A 16190-nucleotide genomic window follows, 5' to 3' on the forward strand; every position below is an offset into this window, starting at 1 on the left:
AACATCAAGATCCTATTCACATACTTTCTATAGAATAGTGCTGAATCATGTTAAAATGAATGTACCCACAAGTGGATAACCAACTCTCATGAAAAGAAATCCCCAAAACACTGAAAAGTTTTTAGAGTAAAATTTTAAAAAGGTTAGGAAAAAAAATCATTTTTCTTAGTGAATCTTAGTTGGAGATGTTTTGAATTTCTTAATCTTCTAAATGGCTAGTGTTGCTATTGAGTAGTCCTGTCTTCAAAAAGTTCTTCCATTCATCTATTCATGTTCACAGTAAACAGATACTTATTAGCAGAATCTACATGCAAGACAGGAAAAAAAAAGTAGTGAAGAACAGAAACAGAAATTGCCATATAGAGAGCTTAGAATCAGGTAAGGGACTGTGGTGAAACTATAATTAGGTGTTCTTACCATTAACATTTCACTATAAAGCACATATTCATGTACGACAGGAAGCAAGACCTCAGAAAGTCCAGACATGCGCTTTTCAGTGGCTTTGCAACATTTGTCAATGCAGCTGGCAACACCTCTCAAAGTATCAACCAGATCTTCTTCTGAAGCCGACCACAGAATATGAATTGGGCCATATTCTTTCATTTCATCAAAATAGTCTAAAAAATAACATAATTCTTGAATTTACATTTTCAAAGTCTCTATATCAGAAATAGTGTGGAAGGACTTGATTTCCTTCATTGTCCACATGTTCTGACATATGAATATAAAAGGGATATTGTCTTTCACTGAATTGACCAACCATCCCAGTATGCCCATGTTGGTTTCTGAAAGACTCCTAAGTATAGTCAATATCAGCATCTTTTTTACTGTCAAAACTGTCCTGCTTAGAAAATAAATTATATGATCCTCATATATGCTTTTCATGAACTTTGCCTACCAACCACCACATCTGAGTGCCTCATAAGCAACAGGTTCTAAACAAAACTTGTCTTAAAGTTCTCTATCGAATCATCTTACTTCTCATCATAATTCACTGAGATCTATTATATTGGTCAAAATTAAACTACTGGGACTTCAAAAGTTTGTATAATCAAGTGAAATTAAGAAAGTTAAATTTTAAAATAATGGAACTGCTAGTTGTTACCTAATGAAAATATAAGAATTAATGTCCTCTAAAAATTTTCCTGATCCTGCTCTCCTGAGTTTAGGGCTATCTTTATGTTAGTGACCACACTAAACTAGTACTTCTAGAAAATTTTCTGCATTTCTTTTCTCAATTTGTGTCTATATCAATGTGTGTCATTAAATGGGTAAATATTTCTCTACACAGAGCTTCCATAAAATTGCATAGCACTCAAATCACATCTATATGCAAACATTTAATGAGCTTCACTGTAATACGCTGTCAATACATCCATTTCCCAACTATAATATCAGCTCAAGGATACATAATATCTTAATTCCTCCTTTAATCTCCAGCACAGAGAAGCAATACAGCATATGGTCAATACGATTCAGCTGAATAAAGAGGGAAACACAAATATATCAAAAGAAAACATTGAGTACCAAAAAAAAAAAAAAAAGCTCAAAGAGAAACCACGACTTATGGTTACCAAATTCTTGATAATATCAGTGTGAATGAATCACCCTACAGATTAGATGCCCAAATCTACAAAAGAAAGTGTTTAATTATTGTGCATAGAACCTTTATGAGTATGCTTCACATTCCAAAGACCAATAAATTCCTCAAGTTTGGGACTGTAACGCTCCTAAAAAAGGGAGTTCAGATTTATAAATCTATCAAAATCTAACTTTCTCTCTAAACATTTCAAAAACACTTTAGTCCTATCAAAGATTTTAAAACTATTTCCTGGCACTAGCAAATACAAAATATATTGATATCCCATAAAGCTCTTAACTGTCAATAAGTTTCCTGAGGTTTCTTTGAATTGCTATTCAATCTAACTGTGCATCCAGCATCTGCTTAACTGAATTGGAATCACAGAGGCTAGTTAAAAGAATTATTAGCTTTTTGAGATTTAAAAAAAAATGGCAAATAGGAAAAACAAGAACAAACCAATGGATTTTTATTAACATGCATTCAGTCACCACAACAATCTCATCAAGTGTCAGTACGTCGAAAGAACAAAGGGCAAAGTACATTTAGCTATATAAGAACTTTTTCTGTGTTTCCTTTAACAGCCAATCAAATCATCTTCTCCTGCCAGTATTATGGATTGAATCCAAGGGTACTTTACCACTAAGTTTCATCTATAGGCCTTTTATTTATTTATTTATTTATTTATTTTGAGACACTACTGCTAAGCTGCTGAGGCTGGCCTTGAACTTGCTATCCTCCTTTCTCAGTCTTTGAAGCTGCTGAGATTACAGGCTTACACTATTGTGCCCGATTTCTCCAACCAATTTTGGATAAAGCAAATTTTCCAGCCACTATTCCAATCCTATACTCAGTCATTTATTTTCAAACACTGAGAAAATTTTAATTAACTGAGCATGCACTTTTGTGCTGGGTACTACCTAGACATTAGATACTAAAAAATAAATATTTTCCCTGCTTATCCTAATAGATATAAAAACTTAATGATAGACACAGACAATTAATAAATAAGCCTTCAATATAAGGACTTTTGTTTATTTGTAAGCTGTTTGCCATCTCTAAAAATCAACTTAATGTTACGAAGTAAGTTTGCTGGGTTGGTCATTTATTTTTAATGTAGATAAATTCAGTTAGAAAATAGAAAAAAATCATTCTGGAATTACAGAAGATCATCATATATTCAAGCCTAATTTACAAAATAAAAAAAGTAGAAAATAGGAAAAGAAACAGTGACAGAAAAAAAGGGAAAAAAAAGACCTATTTTCCATTATATAACTCTTTAAAAGATACTTAGATAGGCCTAATACATAATATTAATAACCATCATCAAAAAAGTAACTAAGTGTGGGGCTGGGGATGTGGCTCAAGCAGTAGTGCGCTTGCCTGGCGTGTATGCGTGGCGCTGGGTTCGATCCTCAGCACCACATACAAATAAAGATGTTATGGCCGCCGAAAACTAAAAAATAAATATTAAAAATTCTCTCTCTCTCTCTCTCTCTCTCTAAAAAAAAGTAACTGTGAACATATTTTATATACAGAGATATGAAAAATTGTGTTCTATATGTGTCATAAGAATTGTGATGCATTCCACTATCATATATTTAAAAAACAAAAGCAATTAAAAATAAAAGTAACTAAAAAATATAAGGGAACTAAAAACACCTATTATTTGAAACATCACTTCTTTGATTTTAAGGTATGGTCCATGATGAATATTTGGTGCCAACTTCAGACAACCACACCCAAAATCTTAAGCTTGGTGCTCATTTTACCACTATTATGTATAAGTGGGAATGGAATGGCCAGTGGTTGATAAAGCAAATGGGGACTTGCCCTGAGTACCTCCAAAATCATTTAGGAACTAGAATTTTCCCTACATTGCTGTGCATAAGCCACACTTTGAAGGTGACAACAATATCTAATCTAATAATATTGTCCTACATCAGCAAATGTGAAGATCCAAAAGAAAGTAAACAACTTTGAAGTCACAATGCAGTGATTCTACATACCCCTTTCTTCCTTGTAAATCCTCTGAGATATTTTATCTATTAAATTAATTTTCTGACTAAATATTTCAATAAAGTTATTCATTTCCATGAATTCCTCTGGGCGGTTTTTAACTCCTCTCATGGAGGATGCGACAGCTCTGACTGTTTGGCCCATTCTGCTCAGCAATCCAGGCCCTTGCTTCTTATGAGAAGAAAGTTCCTAGAACAACAACAAAAAAAAAAAAACTGGAGAAACAAGTAACAACATTCCAAGACTCAATAATAAAGAAAACTCAATAAGCAGAATGAGATAAAGATGATAAAACTTTTTCTTACACATCTTTTTTTTTTTTACAAAACGTTACTCTGAAGCAGAAGAGTTTCATTATGGTACACTTTTTCCTCTAAGTTTTAGTCCCCTAGATAATAGATAATATTCCTTTTCTAAGAACTCATGTGAAACAGGTGTACTGTCTTTCTTCAAAGCATAAATCTTTAAAGGAACAAAATGTAACAGGGAACAGTGCTCAAGGAGATACCAGAGAAGAAAACAGGGTGATATGATATGACATTTGTGTTTTATAATACATACTTAATAGAAAAATGATTGAGAGAAGATTTCTCAGGACCTACATTACTCTCTGGAAAAAAATTAGAAAAAATCCTTAATTCTTTTGGTATAATAAGAGCTAACATTTATTGAGCTTAATATGTTCTTAGGCACTATACTCATATTTGTATACACATACTCACAATATACCTACAAAGTAGGTTCTATTTTTGTCTTTTTACAGAAGATAACAGAAACATAGAAAGTGTCATTAAGTTACTCAACATTTCAGAGCAATGAAGTGGTACAGCAAGGATTGGAAGACTGGGGATTGGACCACAGAGGCATCACTGTTAAGCTGACCAACCTACTTTGCCTCTGTAAAGTCCCCAGAACAGTTTGTAAACAGATACTACCTAAAATAGCTCTTCATCCAACTGAAATGGGTAAGTTGTGACACTACGTCCACTGGCTGGTTCTCTGTACAGAAAGATTTTCAATAAGATATGTAACTATCTATTTCAGAGTTAACCTAGCAGGGACAGCAACAAACTTGCAATACAGAAGAAATGCTATAAAGCTATTATAGTATACTTAAATGCTTTCCTTCAGAAATACGGCATATTTGAAAAGAACAACAAAAAAGAGGACAAGGATTCTTATGATGGCTGTAGCATTTGTTGAAACACAGATTTCTAAAGATCAAAATACATGAAGAGTAACACAGATGAAATAAATCCATAAATAATAATACTGACTATATAATTCACACATTAAAAACTATCTATTATGTACCAAAATAATGAATAACATTATCCATCTTTGTCCAGGTTTTCTTAAAGTCTTACAGAAAACTACACATATATATAAACTTGTTTGTTTTCAAGTCAGTATGATTTTGTGTACAAATAATAACAGGTGTCATCATTGACCCGGTGATACATTCATCCAGAGGTGCTACAGCACCATTTGATACAGTAAGTCATTAGAGACAGCCCAAATTACAACTGGAAGGCTGTTATTCCAACTGTTGCCTGTAGAGGATATTTCTAAGGGCTTCCATAGCTTGCAGTCAGGCCACACATTTATTACACCTAAGTTGCAATGGGCTTCCAGAGAGCAGAATTTTCAAGATAGAGATGAACCACTTTTTAGCTTCTAGCACTTTGGCAGCAACTGAGAGATAGAAAACTAAACATTGATTAATAATTGTTTAATTATTTTTCCTATTGTCCCATTATCTTTCTTGTTGAGAGCTTCATAGAAAATAAACCAAATAAAATACACATAGGATTTCTGTATTAAAAATTAGGTTACCCTCCCAAGTAGTATTTGAAATAAAAGAGAGTGTTTATCTATGAATTTAATAATAATTTTATCCAAACTTGAAAAGTCCTAACCCATTATTGCTCAAAATAGTGTCAAAAAATACATTCCTATATATTCAGTATTAACTATATGTACAATGAACACATTGACATTTTAAAATAAGGCCAACAACCAAATGAAATAACAGTGAGTTCATTTAAGGAAGATACAAGATCTCTGCAATGTTCACATGTAGATTAGACACAGGATTATACTTCATTCAAGTATATCCCTCAAGTGATTTTAAGAAACTCCATCTCAATTCAAGGATACTAGTGCTGAATATATAAAGGTAAACAAAAGAAAGCATTCAAATACCAAATGCTCATATATGAGTAGAAATCAAAATTTTTACCCAAGCTTGTGCAGTGAGAAAAATCTTGAAGTCTTCATTAAATGTTAAAGTTGGATGATCAGCAATTCTATTCAAAAATTTATGCAATGCTTTCCTTCGGGTCTCAATGAAGTCATCGTTAAATCGGTCCACCATTCCTTTCACTATGAACTTTTCTGGCAATGGCTGAGACCAAAAAAAGGAAAAACAAAAACAAAAGCAATCTGAGAATTTGTGGCAAAGGTTTATAAGGAATTCTGTATATATATATTTTTTCTTTTTTGAAAGATTAGTTCAATATCTGATTCTTATAAAAATAATTTTTAAAAATTCCAATGCTAAAACCAAAACATGCAAAATAATAGTTTTTTTTTAAATCTATACTCAGATTCAAAACTTTAGAAATAAATGTTTCTAAGATAAATAAATTGCAATGAATGTAAAGATCTGGTGTTAGGTTCTAAGCATTCTAAAAGACTCAAGAAAAAAATAGTAGCATGAAAAAACTCGCAAACTTACTGGAATAATCAGAGTAGGGTGTACTTCTTCAAGTTTTCCCTTCAACCAAAGGAAATCTTGATAACGTCTCCTAACTTCAAATTCACTGGAGTCAAATTCCCCACGAGACGTCTGAACAAAGTAGGAGAAAATAACAGCACATGCAAGAGAAGCCAGGAGACATTTGCCTAATGTGATTTCAGACATTCTGAAATAAATGGGTCTCTAAGAAAAATTAACAAATCCTAATTATTCAGTGTTTGTCAGCCTGTATTTTTTTTAAGTCATCTATTCATGTAGCAGATGAAATAAAGCAAACTTTCCGGTATTTCCAAAAAGAAAGCAAACATCATGCTTAAATTTAAAGTCCAAACTGAAAAATCTGTCTTACAACAACCATCTGTCTTCCACAAGATTTTAACTACTATTATCTTTGGCATGACTTTCTCACTTAAGAAGAAAGTGTGTTGTGAATTTAGGTTTCAAATATATTTCTTTTTTCAAGATGATTATAATTCAGAATTTGAGGAAAGTCCTATTTTTGTAATTTGGAAAATAACCTGAATATAACTGAGAAAAATGTTTTCTTGGAATTTGTTCAAATGAATTGCTTTGCTAAAATTTGCTTTTAGTATATAAAAATTCTAACATTTTACAGAGTGATTTTTACCACCGTTTTAAGAAAATATAATTAATGGGTATTTGCAATGAAAAGAAAATCTTTCTGTCATTTCTCAAGGAGTTTTATTTTGAATCACATGCCTGAATTCCTGAAAATTAAGCAAATACATTAAAAGATCTGTTCCCAGTAAACCAAAAATCTATGCCAACACATATGACAAGAGGAACATGAGTCCAGTTTTAACCTCACATCCACTGCTTAAATTCCAGGCCAAAACAAAAACTGTGGCTTCCAAAGGCATACTCACCTTTTATAAGAAAACAGTCACTTTCACTGATACCTTATTTAACTAAATTTTACATGTTAAAAATTAAATGCAGTAAATACTTAGGTTGAAATTTTCTGGAGGAGTAAACATGAAATAACATATTTCACATATATTACACTCTCTCTAGAAATATTAGTCACCCACTCAGATGATCCAATTGTAGATATAGCAGTTTAATAAGATGCAATTTTAATTGTTATAAAATAAACTCCGTGAAAGCTATGCTTTCCAAAGATTATTCTTTTAAAATGAATGTTTAGAATATCATACACTATATCTTAGTAAAATACTCCCTTTTTTAAAAAGAGGGGGTAAATGAGATGCAGAAGTCTAAGAAATTAAATGTTCAAGAAACCCTAAAAAATCTTAACTATTTTGCAAAATGGTGGAAAATATAAAAATGGCAAAAATAGGAAAACTAAATCTAGTAGAAACACACTTTAACAGTGTATACATACTAGTTGGTATGTGTGCATACATATGCAAATACACATACATGCAAACATACATACATACAAACGCACACAAACATAGTCCAGAGTCACTCATTAAGAAACACTTAATGAGAATGAGCACCCTTCTGTGCCAGGTGTATGCATACAGGTTCATTAAATTACCATAAATAACAATAAATGCACTCTAAAAATGGGCAGTCAAAATAAGATTAAGTTGTGCTTAAGAGTTTCCAACTCTTTACTCAACATAAAACAATTTGGTATAAATTCCAACAAGCAGAAGATGGAAAAATCAAGTTAAATAATTGGTTGATTCTGTCTTCATCACTTTGTCATCGACTTGAATTCTCTAACAAAATACAATAACAGAGGAAGAAAAGAGAGCAAGTATCAAGAAGAATATGATTTTTCTTACTAATTTAAGACATAATTCCACTCCAGAAGGGAATATGACAAGACAAACAGCTCATATCAATATCGATAAATTGGTACACACTGTTAAACTCTTAACTCATGGCTAATTTTTTATGGCTGACCCGTTATTCCTGAGTGAGTTTTTAGCTCAGAAATATGAAATTTAGTACCGATATTCTCACGTAGCTGATACCCAAATTGCATCCATTCAACTAACATTGACCTTTGGTCAAGTGTCAACAGTTATTCTAAGCTCTGAAAATTTAGAAAACTGGTTTTGAGATTAAATGATCCTAACAATCAATGCAACCCATCAGTAATATAATTTAACCTCTCTGTATACTGTAGACTTTTCTAGGTTTTTCTTCATGATAAGGATGTGGGAGAAAATCAATTGTTGATTTTCTTAGTCCTTCCTTCTACAAGTTCTAAGAGAAAGCAATCTCTAGATTTTCCAAAAGAGCAAGTATTCCTTGAGAGCAGTCACCTCAAATATGCTATATGAGAGAAGAAGAGGTAATTTCCCATAAGAACTAATGCCAAGGACATGGGTATCCTGGTGCTCATTATGAACAGTAAGTTCATAAGCATTCCTAAGCAGGAGATTATCAGTGCACATATATGCATATTTACATGTGCATTTATCCTTTTTACCTTAGAGTCTATGAATGTAAGTACTTATAAAATTAAAACTTCCTCAGGGAAGCTATGCTTATTAGATGGGGGTACTCAATACACATATCTTGTATTTTTCCTTCATAACACAACTTATAATTAAATAAGTATCTAATTATTTAATATTACACCCTTGCCCCCATCCATCTTCCTGATTGAAAGATCCATGGAAGACAAAGGCTCTTTCTGCCAGGTCTGTCCTGATCATTGATGTAGTCTTTTTTAAAAAAAAATATATTTATTTTTTAGTTGTAGGTAGATAACAATATCTTTTTTATTTCATTTCTTATGTGGTGCTGAGGATTAAACCCAGTGCCTCACATGTGCTAGGTGAGCACTCTACCACTGAGCCACAATTCCAGCCCCTGATGTAGTCTTAATATACAAACTCAGTAACTTGGGACACAATTGGCTCTCAATAAACTTTATTAAATAAATTATTAAATAAATAAATAAAGATAAGTAAAAAACAAAGAAGAGATTATTTGATAACATAACATATCCATTAGACATTTATCATTTGTATCTATAAAGTATGTTTTAGTGTATTATATTAAGATGCTGGTAAAAGTAAGAGGAAATAAAGAAATTTAGTTTGTAATAGTTACAATGAAAAGTTGTCATATCCATATACAGATACACAAAAATGTAATAGAAAAAATGTATATTATGAAAGTAAACTGAGTTTAATTCCAGCTCAGCTAATTACTATGATGTATAATATTTGGCAAATTACTGAGTTTTGGTGCCCTTATGAATGAAATGAAGGTAAATCATAATATCTAAGACCTAGAACTGTTACAAATTTAAATAAGTTAACATTTAGAAAGTGGTTTGAGTGTTGTTTGACACAAGTAGTCACGATTCCTATTAATACTATTATTAGTATAAGTATTAATACTAAAGCAGTCCATTTAAAGCGTGATACAAATATGAATAACTCATTGTATGCCTATGATCATAATGAAATCCACTAGAGAGCTTATGAAGAGCATTTTTCCAAGAGACGTGAATGATAGGAAAACAATTGTTTCACAAATTCTCTGCTTGGAAGGATGATGACAACCAAAGCTTATAAGAGTAGTAATCAGAGAACCCTGCCTCTACTCCTAGCAGTATTCCTATATTAACATATTTGATTTTCATAAAGACCCCATGAAATAATTGGAACTATGACCCTATTAACAAATGAGGATACTAATAAATAGAGGTTAACTGAATTGTCCAAGACACATAATAAGGAAGGGGAGAAATCAAGATTTAATTCCAGCATATCTTGTTCTATCACCTCTTGATATTAACTAAGATATTGTAAACTCATTCACTCATTCACCAAAAAATTTAATTGCTTACTTACTATGACCTAAAAATCTGTTTGCAATTACTAACCACTTTAGATGTAGTCAACACCCTTGAAAAGCTTACAGACTCAAGTTTGTATTAGGAGACAGGATCATTAGGAATGCAGTTCAGAATATTTTCAGCTAAAAAAAGAGATGAATCTTTTATATTTATGAACCACACAACTCCAGGGTGAGGCTTTATAAACAAGATATTTAACTTATAAACAGAATTATCAAAGACTGCTCTAAATAAAGTATTTAATAAAATTCGGATTATACTATTTGGTTGAGGTAAACTGTCTTTTTTCAGAGGATAAAGGAGTCTTGGGTTTTGAATCTACTTCTGCCTTTGTATTATTAAAGAAGTAATGGTAAATCATATATAAAGTGGCCATCTTCTCCTGAAAAACCACAGTATTACATTTTGTAATCTTTAGAAGAATTGTAAATACAAAATATTATGTCATGTTTTTAACCATTTACTATCTGCATTAGAAACCTTTGGCTTTTCTTTTCCAAAGGCAATTATTTATTTTTTACAGTAAAAATCTAAATGCTTTTATTCTAATAGTTATAACTAAATTCATTACTAGTTATTAAGTCAATTCAAATTTTAAACTTCAAACAGAACAAGTAAATGGCAGATAAGATACAACATCTTACCCAAAATGATTGAAAAGTAAAAGTCAATTTGAGTGATATTCTGCATATTAAGAGACATAATGACCAAGAAGCACTTCCAAAATATTCAAAGAGAGCAGTGATGTGCAAGAAAATGTTCATTCAATGTTTACCTTAGTTATAATCCTGTAAGTAATAAAAGTTTCAATTGCAGTAACATGGCTTTCAGGTGCATCAACTGTAATGAAGAGATCCTTTAAATCTGTCTCATCTTCAAACTTGATTTGGTTTATCATCGATAGAGGGGATGTTGGCATCATCGGACTGAAGGAGTTCATGTCCATCAATGAAGCATCCTAAGGAACAGAACATACAAAAATGAATACCAAAAAAAAAAATAGTTAAAACTCTCTATTTCTTAGATATAGCCAATATTACCCAAATATGTTAAGAACAAAAAGACTATTGAAGATCTGATTGCACATGGTATGTTAAACACTTATTTTTACTTCTGCACTCTATAAACTCCCACCCAAACCAAAAGATAAGAACAAATAAAAGGCACACACCCTTAAGGATCCCTAAGGTTTAAATGTTTGTGTTTCCTCCAAAATTCAAGTAGAAATTTAATGATCAATGCAATGGTATTAAAAGGTAGGGTCTTCCCAAGGTGATCAAATCACAACCATGAAGACTTCATAAATGGCAGTGGTGATCTTATAATGGGCAGAAACTAGCCATTTTTTGCCCTTCTGCTTTCCACCATGTGAGGACACAGCAACAAGGCTCCATCTTGAAAGCAGAGAGCAGCCCTCACCAGACACCAAACCTGTCAGCAGTACCTTGCCTCTAGAACAATAAGAAATAAACTCCTGTTATATGTAAATTACCCATCCTCGGGTATATTTCATAAAAGCCCCAAAAGGCCAAGAAAAGGATTAAAAGAAAAAACTACGGCAAGCAAGATATATTTAGAAATTGGGAACCTGATCAATCAGTGGGCACTGAAATCCCAGTACAAAAATGAAAAGTGACCTAGAAAACAAAGGTAAACTAGAACGATGCAAACATATTGACGAAGCAGAATTCCAGAAGGGCTCAGGGACTGGAGTCATTGGAAGTTCATGTACACTGAGGTGGTGGTAAAGTTAAAATGAGAACATTGGTCTAAAATCGAATCAAACAAACAAGAACTTCAAATTCCCTCTTCACCCCATGTAATCAGGTCACTTCCTAACTTTATTTTGCAGAACTACTTTATGGAAGGTTCTAACTCCAGGGTATCAGTATAAGGGGAGACGCCCATGAAAATACAGATATGAAGTGAAAGTCCTGCATACCAGATGAAAGACATCCAGTCTCCTATCTTTACTTGGCCCCATGGATATTGGCAGGAAAGTGTGAAACCCCACTATTTTAACCCATTTGGGCTGCTTTGTTCCAATACTCTGATTTTTTTTATAAAATAAGAGGGCTGGGATTGTGGGTTAGCAATAGATGCTCACCTAGCACGGGCGGGACCCGGGTTCGATTCTCAGCACCACATAAAAAATAAAAAGGCATTGTGTTGTGTCCATCTACAAAAAAAAGATTCATATTCTCTCTCTCTCTCCCTCTCCCTCTCTCCCTCTTCCTCTCCCTCTCTCCCTCTCCCTCTCCCTCTCCCTCTCCCTCTCTCTTTCAAAAAAAAATATGAGTGCTAGGAAATAAATGTATAAGATACCCCTCCACACGTTTCCTTTAGATATGGATCTATAGATAAATAGAAAAAGAAGTGAAATTCCAAGAGTTCATTTTCAAACTTGATACCTCTAATGCTAAATTGATACCACGTGATGTATTCTTCCTTACGTATTTGTAACTCTTTTCTCTAGCAGTAAGCCTGGCTCCTAGCATCCTGAATATACTTATTTGCTCAGTACCCCTATACCACCCCTACAACACACACACACACACACACACACACACACACACAAGCTGCCCCTCAGCTATAACCACACATGCCAAGTTAGCCTCATTTTCAACCCCCAAATTGTTGAATGCCTCCTCTACCACAGTCCCAATTAGTCACACTGGTCTTCTGTTCATTTGCCTTCAACTGTTTTATTTAAATATAGTAATTTGGTGCCAACATACCTTATATACAATCAGAGATATGATAAATTGTGGTATAAAGGTGTATTAAGAATTGTAATGCAAAAAAATAATAATAATGATAAGAGAGCTCATGTATAATGAAGAAAAAATGTTTGGTTTTGGCGTTATACACTTTCTATAAAATGCTAGTTGTGTAAAAAAATAAATAAATAAATATGTAGCAAAATTAAATAAATAAATAGGAACCGGCAGGAATGGGTAATGAAAGGCTAGAGGTTATGTTTTATGAAAAAATTTTAAATGTACTCTACAATCAATCTTAAATTCAAATAATGCCTCATTCATATGCAAAAATAAAGCCAACTCTCAACAGGACACTTGAATTATTTCTACAATAGCAATAATGACTTCTTCTTAAACTATATCCTATTACATACATTTGCTCCAAAAGTAAGGATATGGATGTTAGAATTAAAAGTTTTGCATACTTTTATTAAAAAAAAACTAAAGTTATCTGATATAACTAGAGATTAAATCTGCAACCCAGCCACTAGTTTAACAACTAATCTGGCCAATCCTGAGTAAAGAGGCCAAAAATTGCTGCTAATCCTGTCTCTGCTGTTGACTAAGTAGGTAATCTTGAACCATTAATGCAGCCTTTCTAAGTTACATTACATTAAGGAGTTGGACTTGATCTCTAAAATTTCTCATAGCCCAAATGCACTAAAGTAGTAAAATGTAATAAATTTTGGTAATTGAAGAAAAGGCACTTTTGTAGAACTGTGAGTGGAAGAAACAGGATAATGTCATAATATATCAAACCAAATCAGTAAAAATGCTTTTGAGGCATCAGTAACATCCAGAGCGCTGTTCTAAAGACTCTTGCAACGAAAAGTTGAGCTATGCAAACTCCAATGTGGTGAATTAGGAAACCCTTTGATGGGATAACAGAAGATATATAATATGGGACACTAAAGACACAAGACTAATAGTGGCCCTAAGAATAAGAGGGTTCATCTAGGCATGACTTGGGCCAAGGAGTAGAGGACAAATTTCAGTTGGGTTAATCAAACACACAAAAATAGAGAGGCAACAAATGGCTTATCACTAGAGTTTGGGAAATATATCATTTTATATTCAGATGATGGGATACAATAAATTCTACCTATATGGTGGATCCATTCCCAGCTTTCCCAGGAATCTCCATACTGCTTTCCAAATTGGCCTCACTAATTTGCAGTCCCACCAGCAGTGTACAAGTATACCCTTTTCCCCACATCCTCGCCAACACTTATTGTTGTTTGACTTCATAATGGCTGCCAATCTTACTGGAGTGAGATGGTATCTTGGGGTGGTTTTGATTTGCATTTCTCTGATTGCTAGAGATGGTGAGCATTTTCTCATGTTCTTGTTGATTGATTGTATATCCTCCTCTGAGAAGTGTCTGTTCAGGTCCTTGGCCCATTTGTTGATTGGGTTATTTGTTATCTTATTGTTTAATTTTTTGAGTTCTTTGTATATTCTGGATATTAGGGCTCTATCTGAGGTGTGAGGGGTAAAAATTTGTTCCCAGGATGTAAGCTCTCTATTTACCTCTTTTATTGTTTCTCTTGCTGAGAAAAAACTTTTTAGTTTAAGTAAGTCCCATTTGTTTATTCTTGTTATTAACTCTTGGGCTATGGGCATCCTATTAAGGAATTTGGTGCCCGACCCCACAATATGTGGATCGTAGCCAACTTTTTCTTCTATCAGACGCAGTGTCTCTGATTTGATATCTAGCTCCTTGATCCATTTTGAGTTAACTTTTGTTCATGGCGAGAGAAAGGGATTCAGTTTCATTTTGTTGCATATGGATTTCCAATTTTCCCAGCACCATTTGTTGAAGATGCTATCCTTCCTCCATTGCATGTTTTTAGCCCCTTTATCAAATATAAGATAGTCGTAACTTTGTGGGTTAGTCTCCGTGTCCTCTATTCTGTACCATTGGTCCACCTGCCTGTTTTGGTACCAGTACCATGCTGTTTTTGTTACTATTGCTTTGTAGTACAGTTTAAACTCTGGTATCGCTATACCTCCAGATTCACACTTCCTGCTTAGAATTGCTTTTGCTATTCTGGGTCTTTTGTTTTTCCATATGAATTTCATGATTGCTTTATCTATTTCTACAAGAAATGCCATTGGGATTTTGATTGGCATCGCATTAAACCTGTAGAGAACTTTGGGTAATATCGCCATTTTGATGATGTTAGTTCTGCCTATCCATGAACAGGGTACATTTTTCCATCTTCTGAGATCTTCTTCTATCTCTCTCTTTAGGGTTCTGTAGTTTTCATTGTATAAATCTTTCACCTCTTTTGTTAGGTTGATTCCCAAGTATCTTATTTTCTTTGAAGATAGTGTGAATGGAGTGGTTTTCGCCCTTCTCGGACTATTCCCTGAGGACCTTAAAAGAGCGCGCTATAGGGATACGGCCACATCAATGATTATAGTGGCACAATTCACAATAGCTAGACTGTGGAAAAACCTAGATGCCCTTCAATAGATGAATGGATAAAAAAAATGTGGCATCTATACACAATGGAGTATTATGCAGCACTAAGAAATGACAAAATCATAGAATTTGCAGGGAAATGGATGGCATTAGAGCAGATTATGCTAAGTGAAGCTAGCCAAGACCTAAAAAATAAATGCCAAATGTCTTCTTTGATATAAAGAGAGCAACTAAGAACAGAACAGGAAGGAAGAGCATGAGGAAAAGACTAACAGTAAACAAAGACGAATGTGGGGAGAGAAAGGGAGAGAGAAGGGAAAGCATATGGAAATGGTAGGAGACCTTCAATGATACACAAAATTATAAGAGGTTGTGAGGGGCAAGGGGGAGGGGGAAAAGGGGGAGAGAATTGAACAACAGCAGAGGAGGTAGAGAGGGAAGATGGGAGGGGAGGGGAGGGGAGGGGGGATAGTAGGGGATAGGAATGGTAGCAGAATGCAACAGTCACTAATATGCCATTATGTAAAAATGTGAGTGTGTAACAGATGTGATTCTGCAATCTGTATTTGGGGTAAAAATGGGAGTTCAAAACCCAATTGAGTCAAATGTATGAAAGATGATATATCATGAGCTCTGTAATGTTTTGAACAATCAATTAAAAAAAAGTCTATAACCCATACCCATATTAAGTACTTGATTGGATCTTTCATATCTTTGATTATGTATACTTGTTTTTATTAACATAAGAGAACTTTTAAATAAAATATGTAAATATAAAAAAAATAATTCTACCTATATGTTGTTTTTTGTTGTTGTTGTTTGGGAGA

General features: G+C 33.4%; 1 protein-coding gene across 1 annotated transcript in view; it reads right to left on the bottom strand.

Moving 5' to 3' along the window:
• SNX7 (sorting nexin 7) overlaps positions 1 to 16190 on the bottom strand; it is an 84435-nt gene that overhangs the window by 50402 nt on the left and 17843 nt on the right. The window contains exons 2-6 of the mRNA XM_081308330.1: positions 10949 to 11131; positions 6339 to 6449; positions 5841 to 6005; positions 3589 to 3787; positions 418 to 617 (exon numbers count right to left, since the gene is read on the bottom strand). Of these exons, the coding sequence (XP_081164456.1) occupies positions 418 to 617; positions 3589 to 3787; positions 5841 to 6005; positions 6339 to 6449; positions 10949 to 11131 (858 nt within the window). The remainder of the gene's footprint in view (positions 1 to 417; positions 618 to 3588; positions 3788 to 5840; positions 6006 to 6338; positions 6450 to 10948; positions 11132 to 16190) is intronic.

This window comes from Spermophilus citellus (assembly GCF_964194105.1).
Source record: "Spermophilus citellus genome assembly, chromosome: 9".
NCBI classification, from domain to species: Eukaryota; Metazoa; Chordata; class Mammalia; order Rodentia; family Sciuridae; genus Spermophilus; species Spermophilus citellus.